The following is a 24419-nucleotide window of genomic DNA, read 5'->3' on the forward strand; positions in this document are numbered from 1 at the left end:
AAACGTATCACACCTTATCCCATACTGCGTACCAAACGAGCCCTCACAATATAATTAATTATCATTATTAACATTACCTTTAAGGTGGAAACCTTTCTTCACTCATAATATATTTAATCACTTTTATTAAAACTCGTTTCACTCTCTCCTGTGACTATTTTGCAGGAAATATGCAGTATCTTTTAACAACTTTCACAATTCATAAAAATTAAAAGGATCATTGGCGCCTAAATACACGAATTTTGGGCCTATTTTGGTTGTTTCCGCGAATTTTGAAAGTTGTCAAAAAAATACACAAACTTTAACTCATTTTATTCTTTCCCACGAACTTTGAGAATTGTCAAAAAATACACAAACTTAAACTTTATTTGTAATTTTCCCATGATTCAAATTTCAGTCGAATATGAATCTAACACGGTGCCGACGTAACACAACTCTAATCAAAACAAAGGTCTTAATTATGAAATATATTTTATTTTTTTGTAAAAAAATTCCATGTCACACACTTCTTCTTCTTCTTCTTCATCTCTCTTATCAAATGAATAACCTAGCTTGTGACGTAAATTCATAGAGTAATTACAAAATAGTATATTCTAATTTATTTTAAAAAAAATTCATGTCACCCACTTCTCGTTCTTCATCTCTATTATCAAATGAAGAACTTAACTTGTGACGTGCATTCATGGAGTAAAACAAAAAACAACGTCATTATGATTAGAATTGTGTCATGTCGACGTCATTTTAGATCCAATTTTGACTAAAATTTGAATTATGGAAAAATTACAATAATGTTTAAGTTTGTGTAATTTTTTGACTAATCTCAAAGTTCGTGGGAAAAAAATAAAATGAGCCAAAGTTCGTGTATATTTTAACAACTTTTAAAATTCGTGAGAAAAACTAAAATAAACCCAAAGTTCGTATATTTAGGCACCAATAATTTAAATTAAAATAAGCTAAAAAAAATCATCTATTTAAAGCTCCAATAACTCATTTTTTATATGTGAAATAGAACGGTAGTTAGCCCTAGTGGAAATAAGTACTAACTCAATTTCCTTCATATTTCCCCCGTCCCATTACAAATGTCCTACTCACTTCGTCCCAATATGAGCGGTGCATTTCTTTTTGACATGAGAATTAAGGAGTTATTGTTTAGTGTATTAAGTGTAGTTCTAGTTTAATGGATTAATAATTATATATGTAATTAATAGTTTTAAATAATTTTAAGATCATATTTAGTTTTTGAATAATTTGATTTTTTAATATAAATATTTTTTAATAATTAATTTAAAAATAATTGATAAAACACCCCCCACCCCTTCTCTCCTCTCCCCAAACACCTTGAACCCCCAACCCCCCAAACCCCCGACCACCACTTTCCTCCCAACCACCCAAATCCCCAGCCACCATTGTCTTCTTCCCCCTCACCACCCAAATCCCTAGCTAAACGGCCAACGTCTCTCATTCCCCCAATCTAGAACCACCGGCACCTCCTCCCACCCTCAAATCCCCAGCTGCGGTAAAAGACCTTAGCGCCACCCTCCGTCTCCACCACCACCAAACACCCTCAAATCCCCAACCACGCCCTTCCGTCTTCCTCCTTCCACCCCCAAATCCCTAGCCGTGGCACAAATCCCTAGCACCGCTTCCTTCCTCCTCACATTTCCCAAATCTCTAGCACACTTCCTTCCCCCTCCCCCATTTCCCTCGCCCCCAAATTGCCCCAGTGACAGCGACTCAAATTCAGGATCGACGGGGTGACAACGCGACAAAGGACTTGTGCGCTGTAGCGAATCTGGGACAATTTTCACCCATACAGTGGCGCGGCGGTAGTGATTTTGATGGGAGAGCTAGGGCTCTATTCAACGGCGATGAACAGAGCTGAGAAGGACGATGCTAAACACCGCTCCTGCCGGACTTCTGTGTTGTAGTGGCCGGAAGGTTGTAAGGGAGAAAATGAACTGTGCATCCGACGTAAGGTAGAGAGAGAAGGGATAATTTAATTTCAGCAGAGAGAGAATAACTAATTAGCTTAATTAAGAAGAAATAAAGGTGTAATTAGTTTTGGCTAATTAACTTCTTAATTTCTCTTATTATTTCTAAAAAAGAAAATGTCTCACGAGGCAATTTTTCCACTCTTTTAATGGACTCCTTGGACGGTTTTGCTTTCGTCTTTGAGTACATGCCAAATGCTTTCGATAAAGGTCCCACCAAAGTACTCAATTTTGCAGATGAATCAATTATTTCTCAAACTCTGTCTGAAATTAGATCTATAGGTCTATGAGGCAACCGCCCGTAAACAGTGTCTCCATTTGCTATTGCTTGATCTATTTTAGTCATAATACCATCCATATCTCTCAACAGCTCTTCCTCTGTTGGAGCAGGCCTGATCCGTTTCGGGAGAAAGAGATGAAATCTAATACGTAAGCCATGTCTTATGATGTAACAAAAGACTATGCAGCGCCTGTTCGACCAGCTCTTGCAGCTCGCCCCATATGATGGACAAAAAGCTTGGGTTTTGGTGGAAAGTCAAAATTGATTACATTATCAAGTAAAGGGATGTCGATTCCCTTCGCAGCCACATCCGTCACAATATGCTGGAATCGAGTTCCTTGAAGAATTTAATTGGGGATTAATAAAATATAGGATAAAATAATATATTTCTAATTAATTATTATTAGTATTTTAAAAAATGAGCTGTAAGGAGTAGGGATGGCAATCTACCCGCGGGTAACGGATATCCGCGAAAACCCGAACCTATTAGGGTGGGTTTGGATACCATTTGATATCCACGGATAGTTTCGTGGTTGCAATTCACTATCCATTTAGTTCGTGGGTATGGGTTTGGATACTTACTATCCAAACCCGCGAAACCCGTTTACCCGCGAAAAATACCCGCCAATTACCCGTCAATTATCCGTGAATTACCCGTCAAATATCCACAAAAAATTCTATAAAATATGGGCTTTGAATATATATTTTGAGATTATGAGCTAGCATATTATATCTTAAAATAGGCCCAAACAGAAACTGAACTAAGGCCCAAATTCTAATAATCTAATTTAAATTTGAATTTTGTTGAGCAATTATAGAATTTTGTTGGATTTTATATTTTAGTTGATGAATTTGAATTTAAACATTGTTTTTTGTGGATTTCAACATATGGATTTGAACTATGTTATTTATGTTGATTTTTTTTCTATTAAATTTGTTGTAAATTTATATTTAAATTTTGTTTCGTGAGTATCCGACGGATAGTAGGTGGCGGGTATCCGGCGAATAGCGGGTGACGGATACCCATCGGATAGCGGGTTCGTGGATACCCGACGGGTAGCGGGTATCCGCGGGTAACGGGTTTGGATACCATTTGATATCCATGGATAGTTTCGTGGGTAAAAATCACTATCCATTTAGTTCGTGAGTATGAGTATAAATAATCACTATCCGTACCCATTGTACCCGATTGCCATCCCTAATAAGGAGTAAAACGAGGGATATGAATATAATTCACCCTTTTGACAACTCTTTTAACTTTGTGAAAATGTTAATTGGATTCCATGAAAGCCCAATTTCCACTCTATTTGGCCCAGCTGCCTACCTCCTACTGTCAACGTCGGCTCAAAATCATATTTAAATCTCTCTCTCCTCTCTCTCTCTGCCCCTTCTCTCTCTGCACGTTTGCTTACAGACAGCCAAAACAGGTAAACTTTTGATAAATTCATCGTCCGACAGCTACTTTTTTAATTAGTCTCCTCCTAATTATACTTTCGAATACTTAGGGTTTTAGGAGTATATCTACGTTTTTAATCTTGAATGCTTTATCCGCTAAAAAATACTACAATCTTGAAACCTTTTAGCAATTTCTGCTTGATTCCAAGATGAAACGTTTTAGTTTCTGTAATAAGTAAACTATTATAATGCTTCGTGATGTTAATCGATTGATTTAAATCATCATTATGCCCTCGGTAATTTGTTTTAGTTATCTCAGTTTTTTTGCGGGGTCGATTGGAGTTTCTTAGGTTGGGTTGGGGTCTACTGAGTTAAATATATTGCGTTCATGGAGTGGGTTGATTGAGTTGATTATAAGCGTACTAATCTCATACTTAGCAAATGGGATTAGTATTATGGGGCAAATTACATATAATCTGGTTTTTAAAATTTCAGAAAGCAGTGTTCTAAAAGTTGCTAGGTGGCCATTTAGGCCTGTACTAATACTTGCATGACAGAGGATCCCGGTCCTAAAAAACGACTCTTAGTTGAAATTGATGTTTTTCTGTTTTGATGGCAGTCATTTTCAATAAAAGTGATATACGAGGGTCGAGGGATATAAAGAAGGTTTTTGCTTTGCTCATGGCTTCTTTGGCAAATATTCAGGTATGTAATCCTGCTATATCATTTATTTTGTATCTGTAGCAATCTTCATTTTAGTTTGCGATGGTGTACCGGGGCACTCATAATGATCACAATAATATGTTCTTAATGGATTGGCAGGGACTACCATGTATTATATGTGATGTTTACTGTTGATTAGCTTTCAGTTAGACTAGATTAATGTAGGGGTTGCTTGAAATTTTGGTGAGGTGTTGACTTTGAAATTTTGTGGATCCTAAACTTCTTTGTTCTTATTTGGTTGCTTTTAAAACTTAGATATGAAATATCATATGGTGATGAGCAAGATGAGATCATTATTGACCATATTTGAATAGGTAGGCCAATGCTTATGCCCAATTTTTCATAGTAAGCTGACGTCACGTATAGTTCTTGGGTTAGTCTAGAGAAGTTGTTCGTTGTGGTTTACTAGAATTCTGCACTTTTATAACTACTTATTCTGGTTGTGGCATGATCTTGATCCCAGGATGGATTTGCGGATATGCAACAATACTTTCGTCGTATTAGGCTACCTCAGTGTGCAATTTCCCATTGCAGTATGTGTAAAATGTGAATCCTGGATAATTGTTACAAATTAATACTCCATCCGTCCATGATAAGTGTGGTCTTTTTGCCATTTCCGTCCGTCCACAATAAGTGTGGTCTTTCCATTTTAGGACATATACCTTTATACTTTTACCTCATTCACACACAATATTTACAAAAAGCCCATCTCACATACCATTTATTAATTAACTAACAATTCAACTTTGGTGGGACCCCTTCTCTACTTTATACACATCTCCCACTATTTTCTTAAAACCCGTGCCCTCCCATCACACCACACTTATCGTGGACGGAGGGAGTACATAAATTAGCAAAACTTTAAAATGTATTCAATATGAAGACTGTGTTCTTAAATTATGGAAACTGTATCAGAGGTTTTAAATTGTAGTATAAAAACATAGAATATTCCTTTTTTTTAGGGTCCAGAGCCCACAGGCTTAAGACAGAAGAATTCCATATTTCATATTCTTGCAAGAGGTGGAGCCAATCCCTACTCACCAATTTCATAAACCATCTCCTATTTCTCTTCCGTTTTTCTCGCATCTGAGCCTTTCATCGAAAACCCTACATCTTACCATATAGCCGCTGATATTTTGTCCGAAAATCACGAAGATGCCAATAATCAGTTATCAAGATAAGTATCAAGGTAAAGATCTTTTTCACTATTCAAAATTGGCTCGCCAATTACTTTGATACAGCTCGCGTGCCCAAGCAATCTGGGTAAAAATTGATCCTCGCAATGATTTAAAAGAAGGCTTTGAGGCACGCCTCAGGGCTCAGTGCAGGGCGGTCAAAATCCGTGGCTGAGGTGGTGCCTCACCTGGTCTGAATAGGGCGCACACCTCGGTCCAGCTGGGGCGCAGCTATGCAACCAAGGCTCACAGAGGCGCCAAGGCTCAAATGTCCCCCCCCCCCCCCCCTATTTTCTAGGCTAATAAGATCCGAAATTATATGGGCTTTTGATTTTAGCCTCAATTTTGCATGAGCTGTTAAAAAACAGCCCTAATCAACAAATCAAAAGGAATAAAAATCCTCCCAAACACTGAAAACTTAAAGAAAATCTGGCAAAAGTCTCCTGCTCCCCTCTCTCTCTCTCTCAGTCTTGCAGCCCTAATTGGACTTGAGTTTAAGATTTTAAAGATTTAATGATTCATAATAAGTAGTTATGAACTCATGTTTTTATGCGTTTTCATATATTTGCTGTGTTTATATGTGTTTTATTATATTAGTTATACTGTTATGTGTATTGTATTATTTACGCCTCGGTCTACCCCTCGCACCGCCTCGATGCTTATGCCCTTGTGGCGGTAGAAAAGCGCCTCACCTCATAAAACGTACTTTAAAACATTGGATCCTAGAATCAGGATCTGTGATCTGGATGGTGGAGTGCCGTGGGGGGTGGGTGATCCTGGTAACCATGAGTATAAAATAAAACACCTATTCTAAAATAGTCAAATGAGGAGAGTGGCTCTGATATTAGTCGCAAAAGCTTCTCCTTAATGATAAGAGTTTCGTAAAATTGGTATATAATAGAATCAAGCGTACATCATTGTATTTGTTATAATTGGTAATTTGGTATATAATAGAATCAAGCATACATCATTGCATTTTTTGATTATCGCTTTATTTCTCGGAAGCATGCTTTACGAGAGATCTTTTCACATCATCATGGCTTGGCAAAATTTCTATCTCTAGCATAATATAATTAGCTATTACACCAATGAACTAGCTGATCTCACTCGAACTATGGGGGTATTAAATTGACTTTTGCTTTCCCCCAAGTCAATTTCATATACCGAAAGCATGTGATTCTTCAGATATCTGATATATGACTAGAGTATCTGGCTAGATGTTTTTGGAGTTATGGAAGGAAATAATCATATATTGGGAAAGCTTGGTGTCAGTATCCTCTTCATGAGTTGTATGTGTGAATGAATTGTTTGGGTGATCTATATACACGAGTTTTAATTTGTCTATGCTGCTGTAATTTCTAATTTTAATCTATTTCACAACATGCTAGAGTTTTTAGTCCAACTATATCAGACAACCTCTTCTTTCTGTATTAAAGCTAGCTAAAGGTTTTCGTATGTTCAAATGTATACTGAAGAAATTTTCCTTTTGACAATATAACTGATATACTTTCTGTCTTTAGGAAGTTTTTCTGGAATTTCGTGCTGGGAAAATGCTTATGGATGGAATTCGTGTGCTGCCTGATTCTCGTAAAGGGCTTGTTCGTATTGGGAGGGTAAGAGAAGATACAGCTTATTTTCATCATACTTCGTACTCCCTCCGTCCGCCAAGATTATGGCAATTTGCTTGGGCACGAGATTTAATAAAATTGGTGATGATTTTGATGTAGTGGAGAAAGGGTTCCACCACTTTATGAGATGAGTGAGATTGAATTTTGAGTGATTTTTTTATAAATAAAGAGTGTTAGTAAGGATAAAATATTAAAAAGGATGGTGGGACCATTGCCATAAAAGGAAAGTGACATAATTTTGGCGGACGCCCGATATAGTAATTGTGACATAACCTTGGCGGACGGAGGGAGTAATAATTAATTTCTCTAGCCTTTTATATTCTTTCTTCCCCAAACTAAAAATTACTTTGCCCCTCTGTGATACTCCCTCCATCCCGGTTATAACGTCCCAAAGTTATAGTATTGTCCTATAGTTTTGGGACATTATAACCGGGACGGAGGGAGTAGGATTTAGAGTGTGTTTGGCCGAGCTTATAAGCTCCTTAAAATAGCTTGCAAGTTGTTTACTGTTGAAATGTTTTTTGCAAAATAAGCTTCTAAACAACTTATAAGCCGTAAAAATAAGCTCCAACAACTTATAAGCTCCTAAAAAAAAGTTCCTCAACCTTGTCTTATTTTTTTATGCTCTTATAAGCAACAATCAATTTACAAAAATAACCTTACTATGGTTTGTTATTCCCAATATATACCATTCCAGTTTCATCTCTCCTCAATTTTCTCCTTCTAACTTATATGCTCAATTATCCAAACACTTTGACAGCTTATAAGCCCTTCACACATCTTAGTGAACTAATGGTGCGTCTTGACTTCCCTCTTTCTTCAATCATCTGTGCGTACCTTTTGCAGGGAGAAGAAGGACTGGTGCATTTCCAATGGCTTGACAGATCCCTAAACATAGTAGAGGATGTATCCTAGTTCATTTTTCATTTGGCTAATTGCCTGTGCTTGACGCCTTATCTATGTTCACTATTTCCATCTTCAGTCTGATCTTAATTTTGTTTTCCTTAATTAAGTTTGACGTAGGACCAAATTGTTTTTCCTGATGAGGCAGGATTTGAGAAGGTACATCTTTCTTGCATTCTTTGTAGTACTCATACCTGAAGATTTCTTTAATAACTGTTTTTTGTTTAAAATTTTGCATATATCGCCTTTTGTCTGTACTTTGCAGGTTAATCAATCTTCTGGAAGAGTATACATCCTGAAGTTTCGTACAGATGACAGAAAGTTCTTCTTTTGGATGCAGGTTAAATTACGAGTTGCCTTTATCTGCACAATTGGGTATAATATCTCTACAATTCATAAAATTTCTTTTGCTTCTATTTGTTTTAGGAGCCCAAAGCCGAGAATGATACACAGTTATGCAACTCTGTCAATTTCTACCTGAATCAACCTTTAGGTATTTGGACGACGACCTTATTTCATCCTTCTTATACCTTCTCCTTTTAATATAATTTCTACCTGAATTCAATAAGCGTCGTAGTTTCTAAGATCCTTCTTCTTATACCTTCTCCTTTAATGTCAAAACAGAATTACCTGTTGAGGGTGAACCTGATGCTTCTGTCCCTGTGCAAAGCTCAGAAGTTATTCTTGAAGATGATATCTCATCTAGGTACTTTTAACAGTATCTAGAAACCTGTTTAGTGATAGCTCACATGGATAAGATCCTCAAGTCTTCATATCTAAATTTGAGCAAGATGAGTACCCCACTGCATCACTAGGAGCTTGTTGGAGAGTCTCTAACTTGGTGTTGCTTCTTCTTTCACAGGGCTGGAGATTTGGTTGGTCCCAGCATGGGTGCCGAAGTAAGTAGTGATGTAACATCTGCAGGACCTGTAAAACTGGCAGATCTGCAACGAATACTTAGCAACATAGGATCATCAGGTATTCTTGGTTAAGTTATGATGAATTGGTTTGTCCTTTGTTACTTATTTCTTCCTCACCTCTGAAAACTTATATATTTTTTCTTCATGATGTAGATGTATCAGAAGACCCGGATGCAGGTATTATTTTTCTTCTTGTTGATACATGATGGTATGAGCTGAGAGTGTGTCAAAAAGTGGCAGCTTATCGCAATCCATCTTCCCGTTGTCTATCTCCATAGGTTTTTATGTTGCCAAAGATTTAATATTCTAAAAATATGCCCTGCACACCATCGAGATGTAGGAATCCTTGTTGGTAACATCAAAACCTCATCAAATTGTGCAAATATGTCGGTTTATGTCAGGACACGAAACATCTATGTCAGCTGGATATCTTTGAGTCGTGTTATTTTGTTTCTTTTTCAAAAATTGTACTTTGCATTTCGAGTTATGGTGTTTGGTTATTATAACCTGTGTCCAGCTTAAATATGTTCTAATCTTCTGGTTATCTAGGCTTGGGATTAGGTGATATTTTAAAGCCGGAATTTTTATTGCCGCATATTGAAGAGCTACATTTAGATCAAGAATTGACTTCATATTTACCCGAGGTAAGTTTTTGACTATGGCTTTCTCAGCAATCCAATTCATTCTATCTGCTTTGTTATTAAGAAGTTCCCTCTGTAGTTACAGGGAAAATGGACCCCGGAGGAGTTACTAGAATTGCTACAGAGCCCCCCATTCCGCCAACAACTAGATTCATTTACTTATGTGAGGCTCTCTCTGACCCAGTTTTTCTTTCCCAATCACCTTGTTGGTCATGATATTGATCTTACGAGGGGTAACGAAATGGAAAATTTGCTTGAAAATATGTTTTGTTTGCTACTTTTTCGAGTGTTTGTCACATTTGATTTTCTCCTTATTTTTTCATTCTAGGTGCTGCGCACGGGACAGGTGGATCTAACCCAGTTTGGTATAGATCCCAGTAAATGTAAGTCTAAAAATCTATATAACCTCTTCATGTTCTGCTTTTAGATCATTTCATCTGAACTAAGAAAAAAATGTGCACTAATTTCCCCTATTTAGATCCTTCTATCAATAACTTAGTTAATTTTTTCTTTTTCATCTTCGGGCAGACAAGTTCACTGTTCCGTCATTTCTTGAGGCCCTAGAAGATTCGGTTGCTAGAAAAAGTGAATCCGAAGGCGGCGGTGATTTGAGATCTCAGACTTGTCAAGGAAGCGATGTGATGGATGAAGGTCAGTAGTGTTGTGAGTAATACATTGGTTACAGCTGCTGCTGCCGCCTCATTGTTTCTTTCGATATCGTTGCTGATTAAGTCCATGCTTCATCTTGCTTTGCGACATGCCTAATCCCGCCTTTGAAGATATTAGTTTCTCAACAGAATGTCAATTAAATTTCATACTCTGCTATGTATTTGAAGATATTTGCATGCTTAATTGCTCATATATATACATATGATTCAACTGAAAGCAAAAACTGTCACTTTGAAGATATATGCATGCTTAATTCACTCGACTTGTATTTCTGCTAAAATTATTCTGATCAGATTATTGTCTAATTAACTTGTGATTTCGCTTGTATTTCATTGTGCATGTCGTCGCAGTGTCATATAATTGCTTGTTACGCCGCAATCATTCATTAAGTTTTAATCAAGTAGTGAGATTAGGGGCTGATTAGAGTTTTATTTGGGGCTTATTAATTCTCAATTAGTGTTTATTAATTCCTAGTTAGAATTTATTGAATGCACCATGTATCCGGGTGCACAAGAGTGTGCTTCTTGCCGCTATGGGGAAATGACCATTGTAAAATAGAGAAATCCGACGAGTTGGAAATTTACTTTTGTTGGATCGAACATCAAACTATCGAATCTGCAGCTTTGAACTCACACTTGCGAAAAATGCTTTATTAAATTCAAAGATTTTGGTTCCACAGTAAGAAGCCGAAAATGGAAGAAGGTGAGACTATATATAATTGATTTGAATGTTGTATGATATAAATTTTAAACTTTTGTACAATATAAACAATTTTTTTAAACCATCAACATTTGTTTTTGACAGTTTTTTATTATTATTATTATAAATTACATAGATAAATAATGAAATTTTAAAGTCCACACGACGGAAGACTTGAATTCAAGATTTCAGGTCTTGGGCATTAATCTTCTAGCGCACACTGTTTTAATAGGTTTTTGCATTTTCAATTTGTGCTTCAATAAATTCTTTTTTAACAGTGATGTTTTAAAAAGTTTTTGCATTTTTAAATTTGTGTTTCAATGAATTCTTTTCTAACAGCGATTTAGTTTAGGGAAATCATTAAAAAAAAAAAAAAAACTACTCCCTTTATCCCCCAAACATCTTTTTAAGGGAGGTACAAATTTTAATAAAAGTTAGTTGTGTTACATATGAGTGAGAATTGAGCCCCAAAAAAAGTAAAGATTGTAAGAGTAATAGTGAGTGCAATTATTACCAAAAGTAGATTAAGAAGATGTTTTGAGTACGGACCAAAATAGAAAGAGAGCAAGATATTTGAGAGACGTAAACTACTTCATTATAAAGTAGTTTTTCCTTCACCTCAACTGTAATTCATTAATTTTAGGATCTACATTAAAGTAATGGTTTCGTATAAAGAGGTGGGTGTTAACATTTTTAGTACAGTAAGGATTTAAAAAATAAAATAAACAATACTCAAATTTAGTCGTTATATTGTATACCATGTGGCGTCACCATTTCAATAGTGAACGCATACGGCTGTACTCGGCTTGTGCATTTTATTTTGTACATATTGATTCCCGAAGAAAGCGTTGTAGTTGTACGAAAAATAAGACAATTTGAAATTTGGAGTGAGAATCGCGCCTATGCCTACATAACATATACAATTGCTTTAATTTCTATTTTCTAGAAAAGAAAAGAGATGAGCAGATGAATTAATATTCAGACTTTAGTCCCTCGATGGTCGCAGCACGTTGTTGAGATAAGCTCCAAGCGCCCATATTGGGAAAATATTTCTGTAAGCTGAATAGCTTATCATGCAGTTTTTATTGAACACACCGCTTATTTCCTGCAAACAAACACACACACACACACACTCATGTGAGATAGAGAGAGAGAGAGAGATTTCTCAAATAAATTTATTTATACCTGTTGTGGGAAATCTCCATTCGCCATCTGCGAATTAACCAGCACTCTAGCTGCACGATGAAGCGGACCCCGCTCCCTATTTGCCTATTTATCCCAATGTTTGGACAAAAGAAAAAGTCAAATATCAAAATCATTCAAGATATGACGTGAAATAAAAAATTCATTCAAGATATTGTCTTCCTTTTTTTTAAATATCAAGATAATATTTTTTCAAGTCACGAGACTCGAGAGTCTCAATAAACTTAAATAGTAATTGTACGTCTAATATGCGTATTGTTTCAAGATTGTATGCATGTGAGGCAGAGACGGATATTGTGATAAGATTAATGTGATTGAATGATGATTAAATAATTTATTTAATTTTAGATTCATGAATAATCATTTAAATGGATGATTAAAGTTTGGGCCAAATATTCATTATTGATCAAATCATGCAATTCAAATATTTGATAAGTTGAATTACTGTTCCAATGAAAGTGAGTTGTTTCCTTTTTTGGTAAAAATTACAGAATTTAAGACTATTAATAACATTAATATTTACACCCTTATTTTTCTTAATCACTATAATTAAGAAATGATATCAGTACGTAGACGGTAGATGTGCTAATATGGATTGAAATGAAAGAAAATAAGTAGAGCATCGTATTTTTTCACAAAAATTGCAGGGTGTTAGAACTTACTTGCCCTGCTTCAATAAGTGCCAACAAAGCCCATCCAGTGTTTACCATATGGGATTTGTTCTTGCCAATGTTTGTGTACATCTGTTGCAACAATATTACTTAGCAATGACAAAAAAAAAAAACTCCCTCAAAAAAAAAAGCAATGACAAAAATTGTGTCACAGTCCACGAGAACTAATTAATGGGAGTAAGATGATGCTAAATTGGAATAAAACGTAAAATTTGAAAAATATTTGTTATAAAATAAATTACGAATTTATACTCAAATTTGAAATATCGATCTCATTTTCAAATCTTTACTAATTTTCTAATTTTTGTAATTGAAGATTCCTTAACTTTTCTAGCTACCTAAAAATGATGTGAATGTGTGCATGATCGAAAAAGATGACTTGAATATTACCATTAACTAAAAATTCAATAGAGAAAGAGTAAAAGACATTCTCTATCCTATGCTGACATCCACATAATCTTTTTGGTGGTAGGAAGAAATAGAAAAGCCGAAATTGCAATAATTATAAAAAAAAATTGATACGAAAATTGAAAAGTGAGAAGTATAAGGTATGTTGCAATTAATCCGTGAATTTTACCATGTTTTGGCTTGAAAGGTAGCTTTCTCCCCAGCCACCGGAGGTAAGTTGGTTGGACAGTAAAAAATGAGAAGCTTTTCTGAGAGAGGAGCTGTTCTCATAGGTCTTGCCGCCTGCTACTAGTCCCGTTATTCCGAACCACGTACCGTAGGTGTAGCATACACCCCAAGATCCATACCTAATTAATTCTCATCATCAATTTTTCAATCCCGAGAAATCATAAACCTAATATATTTCCGTTAGTGACAATACATAGTAGTAGCATTTTTGATAAAATAAATAAGTTAAGTATCAAGGCTCATAAAAAATAAGTTTTGTAGCACATTTGACCTAAAGTACATAAGTACAAGTCAATAAAGTGAATGATAGTGACATATTACTTGTTTTTTATTTAAAAATAACCAAATAAAACCAAAATCTGATTCTCTCTCTCTATTCACGTTAAAATTACCAACTATTAAAACCAAAAAATCGGATTCTCTCTCTCTCTCTCTATTCACGTTAAAATTAATTTCGTGATTTTATGTGATAAAAATCTGATTCTCTCTCTCTCATTTAAAAATAACCAAAATCACGTTAAAATCTGATTTAAAAATAACCAAAATCTGATTCTCTCTCTCTATTCACGTTTATGGCGTGATTTTATGTGATCTTATGGTTGTTGGGTGCATTTACACCAACTCAAAGTCATACACGACTTGTTAAGGAAACAACCTTAAATTCACGAAATTAAATGCTCCGTACACGGTTGCTGGTGGGTAGTTAATGAAGGATACCAACCAAATGTTCATTCATCAGACATTTGAACAAGAAAGAAGAAGAAAATCCTCTCAATACACATACACGGCTCGTACACGGTTGCTCATAAATTCAAAAAAAAATCATCTATGTGAAATTGGGTGAAATTTTGCTCTCAAATTGGATGAAATTTGAGCTTGTACAAGAGAGACACGGTATTGTTCCCTTGGAAATTCAGAGAGTTCGCGTACACGGCTCTAGGGTTTGTCAAAATTTTGATTTCGTGTACAAAGAGAGAGAGAGAGAGAGAGAGAGAGAGAGGACAAAACTGATTTTGATAGAAGATTCTAAATTTGACCCACTTTTTCATTGGAAGTGCTGTTCGCAGATTTTGTGGGGATGGGATGTGGACGTTTTTTTAAAATTTTATTTATTAGATATTGAGAGAGAGAAGTGATATATATATATATATATATATATATGTGGGGACCATTAGGGATATATTTGTACATTTACAAGAATGTGCTACTAAACTTATATTTTTATGGGGTGTGATACTTAACTTATTTATTTTATTCAAAGTGCTACATAAAAATCTCACCCGGTTAGTGACAATACATAGTAAAGTTCAGGTCTATCTAAAAATTTAAAAATTTGAGTTTGGTTCAGTGCGGTATCATTTACTATTGATATGTGTATAAAAGTGACACTAAAGTTGCCATATAGCATTCGATTTGGAATAGTAAATCGAAAAAAGAAGAAGCAAGTGATTATTTACCATGAGCCATCAGCTAACTGTATGCTCTCAATGAAGTCGAGAGCTTTGTGTATGCATGATTCGATGTCGTTTGCTCGATATTCTCCATGCATCTTGTTGAATAGTTTCAGACCTTGGATTGCTGCAGATGTGCATTCCACATACCTAGGTGTATAAATATTGAAAAAAAGCTTGATTACCAATAATTGTAGTTGTGAATGGACTAAAAATGTGAAAGGATGAGGTAGCTCACTGGTAGTCGATAATGATGTCACCGAATGTTTCTGCAGGATTGATCATCTGTGCACATAAGCCCACATTTGGTTAATTAATTAGTTTCTTGGATAAAAAAGGTGTGTGTTTTTGGATCAATACCTCTAACCAATGAGGGGATCTGGTGAGCTCGTACGATGCAAAGCCTCCACTACTATTCTGCAGCATCATCAGTTGAAGTGAAAATGGCAGTTACACATTTGTGTGTGTGCAGAAAAGATAGTTTAATTTCTTGAATAGCACCTGAAGGGATAAGATTAGGTCGACAGCGTCATAGAGCTTCTCCACTTCTATTGCTTCTCCGCCTATCTCTGCGGGGAGCTGTGACAGCATAAGGGCTGCCTGCATTTCAGGAACAACTTCATCACTAAAACAGGACAAGAGATGAAAATATTTTGTGGCCTTTCTCAATCTTACTACATTTCAGAATAGCCTTTTGATTTAAACAAAACAGCAAATTTTGCTCAGCAGAAATCTCTTCTACTCCTATATTTATATACTTTTAAGCAAGACATGCATGGTGTCTGATCAAAGCAAGAGATTTATGTGTTATTACCTTGAGACCTTCTGCTGTACAATCTGATACTGGCCAGCCATTGTCTGTAGTCGAAAAGGGCCAGCCGCCTTTAGAGCTATGGCGATACCAAGAACTCCAATCTACGCAACTTTCGTTTCTCACCTACAGAGTAGAAGATAACACCATGAGATTGTAAGTGTGTGTGTGTGTGTTTGTTTCAGAGAACCAAGTACAACTCAGTTGGTAAGATGCAACTTCTCCAACTAATGGCTTAGGGAAAGTTTGTAATGTTTTCGCACTCTTACTTGCGAAGATTTGATGAAGTGGTGAGCCCTTTGAAGCATCACTCCATATTCACAAGGAAGATTGGTTTTGATTATTGCTTGGACTGCCAAAACACAATCCCAAAACTGACTGCCATTGTATCCCTGCCATTTGGTTCATGTTAAGACAAGAATCAAATGAAGTGAAGTTGCAATGTATGATGATGCTATTGGGACCTGCATTTTCATGCCATCTTCAGCCACCCACAGATAGTCCTTTATTCTTGAAAGGTGGCGTTTCACTGCCAATGAATTAGGAGTTTCTATCCACCGACATAGCATGTTTAGCACCTTCATTTTTACATAGATATCAAGTTAATACTAATCTTGGAGATTGATATATAAAACTACTAGATTGTTTTGTGTCCATATATATAATAGTGATACCTTGTTCACCGGTCCAATGCATAGGTAATTAGTGGTCTCGTCTTCGTGTTGGATGTGTTGCATAACAGAGCGTAGCGCTCTATGCCTGAACTTGGAGAGAGGCCACTTCATAAGAAGAGGTTCTGCAAAAGTGTTGAGACATTTCCAGAGAAGGTCTTGCATGAGTGGATGTGGGGAGTACATATCATCCTGCCTCAGAATCAGAATGTTTTGTTATACTCTTCCAATCACTAATCATATAAATATTCCATTAAAAATAAAACAAAAGTTGTAGACCTTGCAGCATTGGAATCTGGCTGAATTCCAGTCAATCTGGTGGTAGGGTTGAGCATAGAGCTCCTTCCTTAGTGATAAAACAAGGCCATTGATTGGCCCTACAAATCTCTTCCCATAGAGATACGACATCGGCAGGTACACCATCCGGCAGTGACTCCACATACGCCCTATATCACTTGCAATAATGTAAACAATGCTTCCAAAACCGATTTAATCATATGAAGCCGGTCAAAAGTTACAAAAATATTATAGTAGTGACATAATTTTTGAAGAATTACATCTCAAAATTATAGTACCAATAAATAAATTGTGACATCTCAAAAATTTATATTTAATGGTAGTTGTTAATTATTAATTAAGATTGAGGTTTGCGTAGAAATATTTATAGGAGTGTATTTTGCGTAAGAAATATATTAGTGGGACTCATTTAAGAAAAAATAATGAGAAATATTTAACGGTGTTAAGTGTTCGTCAGGAACAGGGGGGATTTTGCACTATATATGAGATGTTGAGGGGCAAGATATATAAGGAGGTAAATGTGTTAGAGGATTGTATGATAGAGGGTTATTTGCTACTTCTCCCTATTTATATTTTATCTTAAAGCTAATTAACAAAGAGTTTTGTCTAAAACTTTGTTGGAAATGGCCTGATTTTAACTGTGACTGTCACTAGGAGTCATGTAAATTAGGCAAATATTTGTTGTAATGTCTGATAAATTAAACCTGGATGCATTGGGAGAAAATAAGGAAGAAGCCACAGCTCTGGAGGCATTGGATTGTTCCCATCCCATTCATACACACCAAGTACCTTCACAATCATAACAAAATAAAAATAAAATAGACAACACTAATAAACCCATGCATTATGTGACTGGGCCCACTTGAAATGCAATATAATATACCGAGAGAAAACACTTTCCCCAGGAGGGAATGTAAGTAGCACCACCGTGATCAAGAATCCATGTCCTGGCCTTGCTCACCGCTCCATCTCCGCCGTCCATTCCTTCTCCGATCAGCCTCAGAGTTACGTAATTGAGAGCTGTGCAGAACATGCCGCTCCGCCCTTCTATATGCAGTCCCCACCCTCCATCAACATTCTGCACCTTATCAATATTATCACCAAAAACTCATCTCTACCGCCTACTGCCCTTAATTAATAAAGCCTAATTGCCACTAAATATTACTATAATCTTTTATCAAAATTTTGGTTTTGCCCATGATTTAAAATTTTGCCACCAAATTCATGTATAAATTTTCAACTATTTTGATGTTTCACATAATTATCAATTTTTAGCGGATTATTGCCTCGTGCCTAGTTGAAGTGGCAAATTAATAACATTGTGACTAGCATAATGTAAAAATTCGAACATCAGTTGTTTAATACATGTATACATACACCTTAGCACTAATTTGAGGGCAATTGACAATTGTGTGAAAAATCAAAATAATTAAGTATATGTTTGTGTATTTGAATGCATTATTTTTAATTCATGAGCAAAACTAAAATTTAATATAAATCCGTATATTTAGGCGTATTAATTACCCAAATTAGTAAATTAGAGGAGGGAGCGATGAACCTGATGGTTGTAAAGATAACGGCGTATCTCTTTCCTGTGTTCCTCTGGGAGGATGGTGTTTAGAGCTTCCATTATAAATAAAGATATAACCTGTGAAAAAACTGCTTTAGACTCGCGCCAGAGAAATTGGGTTTGAATCATAAAGCATTATTCATAAAATAATTTAATTTAATTAAGTGTTTGCATGATTTAATCTGTGATCGATAATTTGACTCATACTTTAATCATTCAGTTACATAATTACCGAAAGTTGAATTTTAATCATCATTCAATTTTATAAATATTATGTATCTCATTCACCAAACCAAACATTCCTCAAACAAATTTTCATTTTTTTTAAAAGTAAAAATGAAAAATAATACTCCATCCATCCCATTGCTAATGATTCATTATTGTTCGACACAGTTATTATGGTGAAACCCACAACTTTTTGTGAGAAAATGTAGTTTTTTTTAAGAAATGTCATTATTAATGGGATAAACGAAACAAGAAAGTTTATAAGCTAACGATCAACCATCCTATTTGAAAAAGAAAAAAGAAAAAAAGTTTGTAGAGTACCAAGAATGGCAGGAGAAACAAAGGGCCAGCATAATCACCAGGCCAATGACCATCCTCAGCCTGAAGAGTGGAGTAGAATCTCAGCGCCCGTTGCAACGTCGTCACCACACTTTCCTCACTCACTTCTTCTCCCTTTCCTATCTTCACCTGCACCGGCACATCCACCTCACTAGCCTTCTTCTTCTTTGCAAACTAATAAGAAAACATCCTTAATTAATCTGCCATATATGTATACGAAAAAGAAAAAAAAAATTATTGTCACCTGAATCCGCATTAGGAGATCAGAACTGTGTTTGAGCTCGTAGCGGCTTTTCACAAAGTCGCTACGAGCCTTGTCGACCAGTAGTTGCTCTTGGTCGTCTCTTCCGAGGGTCGGGTCGAATTCCCAAAACTGTCTTCCAGTGTGATTGTTGAAGCTTGTTAGCCATGGATCATCATCACCTTTAGACAGTTTCAGTCTCCACATTTTTTGGGTCTTATTTATTTTATCAACTTTAAACTGTTGAGTTAATAATCATTCGTGCTACTATATATAAATGTGACAAAGGGGCTTGTTCGCCTAAGTTTTAGATGCATCATGCATGATCCATTCATATTAGATATGGCCCATACCTGCATATATAAATTACATATAATTAATAATTACTATATGAATAATGCTACTCGACTACTAGGCCAACGATATGCATGCGTTCATCCAAAATTAATCAGATACTATTGATTAATATAATAATTATCTGTCGCAACGTGAATAACTTTTATTGTTACGCAGCATTCATGAACTTTAGAATGACTATTTAAGCGATTTTGAGGACCATGTTGAAGGAAACATAAATAATATTAAACGTATATATCACTCTCTCGACTTAGAGGGTATTTGATTGAGCTTTATATATACGCCCCTCAAAATAGCTTATAGTTATTTAGGAGCTAATAATTAATTAAGCTCCTAAAAAGTGTTTAATAAACTAAACTCCTAAACAACTTATAAATTGCACAAATTAAATAAACTTTTCAAAAAATAAGTTCCTAATTACTCCCTCCGTCCGCCAAGATTATGTAAAAATTACTATATTTGGCGTCCGCCAAGATTATGTCACTTTCCTTTTATGGCAATGGTCCCACCATCTTCTTTAATATTTTATCCTTACTAACACTCTTTATTTACAAAAAACCCACTCAAAACTCAATCTCAACCACACATCTCATAAAGTGGTGGGACCCTTTCTCCACTACATCAAAATCATCACCAATTTTATTAAATCCCGTGCCCAAGCAATTTTACATAATTTTGGCGGACGGAGGGAGTAGTTAATTATACTATGATTTTTTATTTTATCATATACATTTTTAGATTTATCCCTCTTTAATTTTCTTATCTCTAATTTATAAGATTCTCTCTCTTTTGCTCAAAGATCTCTCTCTAACTTATAAATTCAATTATCCAAATACTTTTACAAGTTATACAGCACTCTTAAGTTATTTACATATTATAAAATCTTAAAATATCTTATAAATTGTTGAACTTATAAACGATCTTCGACCCCATCAGGGATGACAGAAATGACAGGGGTAATTAATTTTTCTCATGCATTCCTCCGTCACTAAAACATTCAGCCCTAGATACAATTTAACTTCCGTTTTATTAATTTCCTTTGAGCCAATAAATTTATTCATTTAGAATATTTTCTAACTATGTTGGAGTTTGTTGTTTATCCAATAAGTTCTTTTTAGTTAATTATGTGTTTTTTATTTCATGCATGTTATTATGCCCAACTAAGTTTTAATTTTGAATTAGGCAAGACGAAGTGAATATAAACGTAGAACTTAGGGGGTCTAAAGTGGACAATTAATACGATCAGCACGTTGAGTGTTCTTGAAGTATTAGGTTTGAATATTCCAAAATGTCTAATTTGAATTGGTTAATCAATTATGTTAGACTTGATCCTAAATAAAGGTTATAAGTTATGTATGATCAATTTGAGCCTTGAGAGTATAACGTTAACTGACATAGGTGAGTTGGAGTAGATTAAGGTAAGGTACCAATACCAATTGCTTAGTTTATTAAATTTATCGAAGTACCTTCATGGGTGATTAATCAAATTAATTAGCTAGCAGAAAATGTTGATTATTACTCCATCCGCGTCCCACTTCAAATGACCCAATTTTCATTTTGAGTTGTTCCACTTTAAATGATCCAACCCAAATTTAGAAATAAAATTAGGCATTTAACACTACTTTTTGAGTTGTCTTACCACCACTTTACACCTTTATCACACATATCTTAATCTATGTACCTAATTTTTTTAAGTCATTTGAAGCGGGACGGAGGAAGTATAAACTACTATAAAAATAGATTGAATTGGGGATGAAAGTACGTATATATTGATCACTAATTTTATTAGCACAAAAATACCGCAACTAACACGGTGTAATTGTAGTATAAACAGCAATCGGATATCGTATCCACAGGGATTGTAACACGAAATCACTCTATCTATTTCCTACACAAACTTTCACAGTATGCAAGTAAACAAATATGAAGGTGAATATTAAACTAAAATTAACTAAATAAAACTAAAGAGCATAAACACTATGATGATTAACTCAAATAAAAGGGAAAGCTCTGACCCTAGGGATGTATTTTCACTAATCAACTATATGCATTCAACCTATTGATTCAATTACCAATTTTAATCCAACCCTGATGAAAGATCACTATGTTAATCACAAACGTCTCTAACGACCACCTATGAATGTAGATTAATTAATCCCTTTTCGCATTCAAGACTCCAAGGAATACATTAACTCCCAATAGCACATAAAGAATAGCTTCCTATAGCTTCACCTATCGCATTCAAGACTCAAGGCTAACACTATATCATGCATTCCTGAATCGGCTGAACAATTATCACATTCAAGACTCAAACTGAACAGCTAGACATGTAAATCATTAATCAGATAATTCACAAGAGATTAAGCACCAGGAATCATGAATCACAAGTTGGAGGGCAAATTGATATCAATAAATCAAAAACACATAATTAATCAGCTATATACAAACCCTAGGTTCAGATAAAGAAAACTAGCCAGACATAATGAAATCAAACATAAACATAATTAAATTGAAAGCAATTGTAAAAACTAATTGTATAAAACCCGTAATAAAACGATTGTAGCGGCTTGAATCTTCAGTCTTGATCCAAGCCTTGAAAACTGGAAAGCTAAAATATTCTAAAAGCTAAAAACTGAAATATGAAAATTGAGAACTGAAAAACTAAAGCTGGGAACCCTAAATAGGTACAAGGAAGACCTATATATAGTGCCAGGGTAAAACTAAAGAGTTTGAGCTCGAAAAGACATCAAAAAACGAGAAAAAACGCAAAAAGACGGGCTGACGGCGACCCCGCGGCGGGCAGGCGGCGGTCGCCGTCTTCTTCCTTAAATTCCTTCAGCGCGCAGCGGGCGCCCGGCGGGCGCCGCCTGATCGCCAGCCACGCCGATTTCTCGGCGGGCTGAGCGGCGGGCGCCGGCTGGGTCGCCGGCTGCTGCACAGATTTTTCTCCTCTGCCGGCGGTCGCCGGCTGGGTCGCCGGTTGATCGCCGGAAATTCCGTTTCATCCTTTTCTCGAGCTCTTCAAGCTCGTTTCGTCGATTTTCTCATCCGGAACACTTGTAACTTGAAACTTGGATCTTCAACATCCATATGTAGCTTTCAAAACACTCAAACCTATAACAAAATGACCAAAACCATACCCAAAAGTAATATCACAAAAGAATATGAAACTTAAACCAAATGATATCACAACCAAGCATAATTCTAGTACTTTGAACACTTAAACACTCCTAAAAATAATGCAAAATGAGTGTTTATCAACTCCCCCAAACTTACATCATTGTTCGTCCTCGAATAATGGAAAGAAAAAACTCAATAAACACGAATGGGCAGAAATTTGGATCACAGAGGCCTCAGAAAAACATAGAAAGTTAGAATTCTCAAATCTCCAACAAGTAAACACAAAGTTCACCAATTAAACACAACTTAAAGCAAAATCAGCCTTGAATTTCAAACCATTGAATCTCACTATGTATGTGTATCACTCAACTCTCAATGTGTAGAATGGGACGTGTATACTCTCATCGAATTCAATGCAATGCAGATCTCTTACCATAGGCTTGCCAATCGTCTACAATCTCCATCGCTAAAAGTGTGCCAGGACTAAGATCAAAAAGGTCTTTTTATTCGGGTTATAATGTAGGGACATTGGTTAAGGTAGGGAAATATAGGCTAAGTGACTCAAATAGATCAAGAACACCAACCTTATAACTTCACAAATCAAGTATGGAATAAATTCCATCTTCCTCCCAACTATATCACCATAATCAACACAACTCAAGGGATTTAATCATCACCATACAAAGCTAAATACTCTTTTATGCTCTCCATTTATTTCCAACAAACAAAGTCGATTTTCTATCAAATTTCTCAATACACACTCGACTTCACACTTTTTTTTTTTTTTTCTTGAACAACTGTTTTTTTTTTTTTTCTTTTCTTTCCACAACTTTTCTAGAGCTCATAAGAGTAAATAGTAACACAAAATCATCCCTTCTTTTTCACAACCCACTATGAATATTCACCACACAAAGATCCCCATATACTTCATCACCCCCTATCATCCGGCTAAAGAATAAAAGCTAAATAGGCTCAAAGTGGATAACAAAGGATAAAATTTTCAAGGACAGTGTTTGGGAAAATAATGTGGCTAACAAAAGATGGCCTAAAATCATCTCATAATCCTAGGCACAACAGCAACCTCGACACAGAAACCATGGCAAGTTCTAGAAGATCACTACATATGCATGACAAAACTCACAACAAAGAATAAACTGTGTATGATAGACAGTTATAGCTCAAATCCTCACAGGTTTATTCAACGTCCCAAAATCAAGGTCAAAAACACCCTAAATTATGCAAATTAGTTCAAATTATGCTCAACTTGTCAAAGAAGATTGAATTCTACAAAATTTTTATCAAAGAAATCATCATAAGCCTCTCACCAAAAATCTAATGGAGTAATAACCAACTCAAAAGCATTGCAGCAAAGCACCAACCAACTAAAACATAATAAAACAAGCAAGTAAAGAACACACCAGACTCTAACATGCTACGAAAACAGACCAAACACAAGCAAAACAGACTAAGCTAAACGAATAAAAGCAAGAAAAAGCATGAAAAATAATGCAAAACATAACCAATCTCCATCCCCCTCCCCCAAACTTATTAAGGAGCAAAAGCTCGAAAATAAATTTGGAGGGAAGAATAGATAAAGGTTATGTGATGCATACTCACAGAAACCCAATCAGGAGGCCGGTGGATCACGAAACCGCCGGTACTCGCGTAAAAGCTCCTCCTGCATAGCCATCTGTCGCTCTATCTCACCTCGCTGATACTCCTCAAACTGCTGCTGGCGACTAAACTGCTCACGTGCATAAGCCTCAAACTCCGCCTGGCGTCGGTCGGCCTCTTGCTGCGCCA

At 35.7% G+C, this 24419-nt stretch overlaps 2 protein-coding genes across 6 annotated transcripts; one reads left to right on the forward strand and one right to left on the reverse strand.

The window, feature by feature from the left end:
• Positions 1 to 3537: 3537 nt before the first annotated feature.
• LOC131021392 (26S proteasome regulatory subunit RPN13) lies at positions 3538 to 10548 on the forward strand. Of its 5 annotated transcripts, none has more exons than XM_057950572.1 (14): positions 3538 to 3698; positions 4286 to 4371; positions 7085 to 7177; positions 8039 to 8098; positions 8216 to 8254; positions 8361 to 8435; positions 8522 to 8588; positions 8720 to 8801; positions 8958 to 9073; positions 9169 to 9192; positions 9565 to 9659; positions 9736 to 9819; positions 9985 to 10039; positions 10185 to 10548. In XM_057950572.1, the coding sequence occupies exons 2-14, from the start codon at positions 4348 to 4350 to the stop codon at positions 10313 to 10315; spliced, it is 945 nt and encodes a 314-aa protein (XP_057806555.1). In that variant the 5' UTR covers positions 3538 to 3698; positions 4286 to 4347; the 3' UTR covers positions 10316 to 10548. The 5 variants fall into 5 exon arrangements, with proteins under 5 accessions (XP_057806555.1, XP_057806557.1, XP_057806556.1 ...); XM_057950574.1 differs by having other exon boundaries at positions 3586 to 3698; positions 9742 to 9819; XM_057950573.1 differs by lacking the exon at positions 3538 to 3698 and adding an exon at positions 3734 to 3962.
• Positions 10549 to 11746: 1198 nt separating this feature from the next.
• Positions 11747 to 19481, reverse strand: LOC131021393 (probable oxidosqualene cyclase). Its single transcript, XM_057950577.1, has 18 exons — positions 19143 to 19481; positions 18881 to 19072; positions 18323 to 18412; positions 17648 to 17842; positions 17469 to 17553; positions 16747 to 16913; positions 16471 to 16659; positions 16261 to 16374; positions 16066 to 16188; positions 15800 to 15922; positions 15487 to 15585; positions 15346 to 15402; positions 15224 to 15270; positions 14992 to 15135; positions 13476 to 13653; positions 12890 to 12970; positions 12210 to 12293; positions 11747 to 12129 (listed from the first exon to the last, which is right to left on the reverse strand). The coding sequence occupies exons 1-18, from the start codon at positions 19344 to 19346 to the stop codon at positions 12010 to 12012; spliced, it is 2292 nt and encodes a 763-aa protein (XP_057806560.1). The 5' UTR covers positions 19347 to 19481; the 3' UTR covers positions 11747 to 12009.
• Between the last annotated feature and the right edge of the window lie 4938 nt (positions 19482 to 24419).

Source organism: Salvia miltiorrhiza, chromosome 4, assembly GCF_028751815.1.
Source record: "Salvia miltiorrhiza cultivar Shanhuang (shh) chromosome 4, IMPLAD_Smil_shh, whole genome shotgun sequence".
NCBI classification, from domain to species: Eukaryota; Viridiplantae; Streptophyta; class Magnoliopsida; order Lamiales; family Lamiaceae; genus Salvia; species Salvia miltiorrhiza.

Excerpts from the sequence above, each read along its gene's own strand:
- LOC131021392 (XM_057950572.1), top strand. The coding sequence starts at position 4,348 with ATGGCTTCTTTGGCAAATATTCAG. Across the intron at positions 8,099-8,215 it reads CCCTAAACATAGTAGAGGAT|GACCAAATTGTTTTTCCTGA; the intron begins GTATCCTAGTTC and ends AGTTTGACGTAG. Across the intron at positions 8,589-8,719 it reads CTACCTGAATCAACCTTTAG|AATTACCTGTTGAGGGTGAA; the intron begins GTATTTGGACGA and ends ATGTCAAAACAG.
- LOC131021393 (XM_057950577.1), bottom strand. The coding sequence starts at position 19,346 with ATGTGGAGACTGAAACTGTCTAAAGGTGATGATGATCCATGGCTAACA. Across the intron at positions 16,914-17,468 it reads TTTTCTCCCAATGCATCCAG|GGCGTATGTGGAGTCACTGC; the intron begins GTTTAATTTATC and ends CAAGTGATATAG. Across the intron at positions 16,375-16,470 it reads GCATTGGACCGGTGAACAAG|GTGCTAAACATGCTATGTCG; the intron begins GTATCACTATTA and ends GTAAAAATGAAG.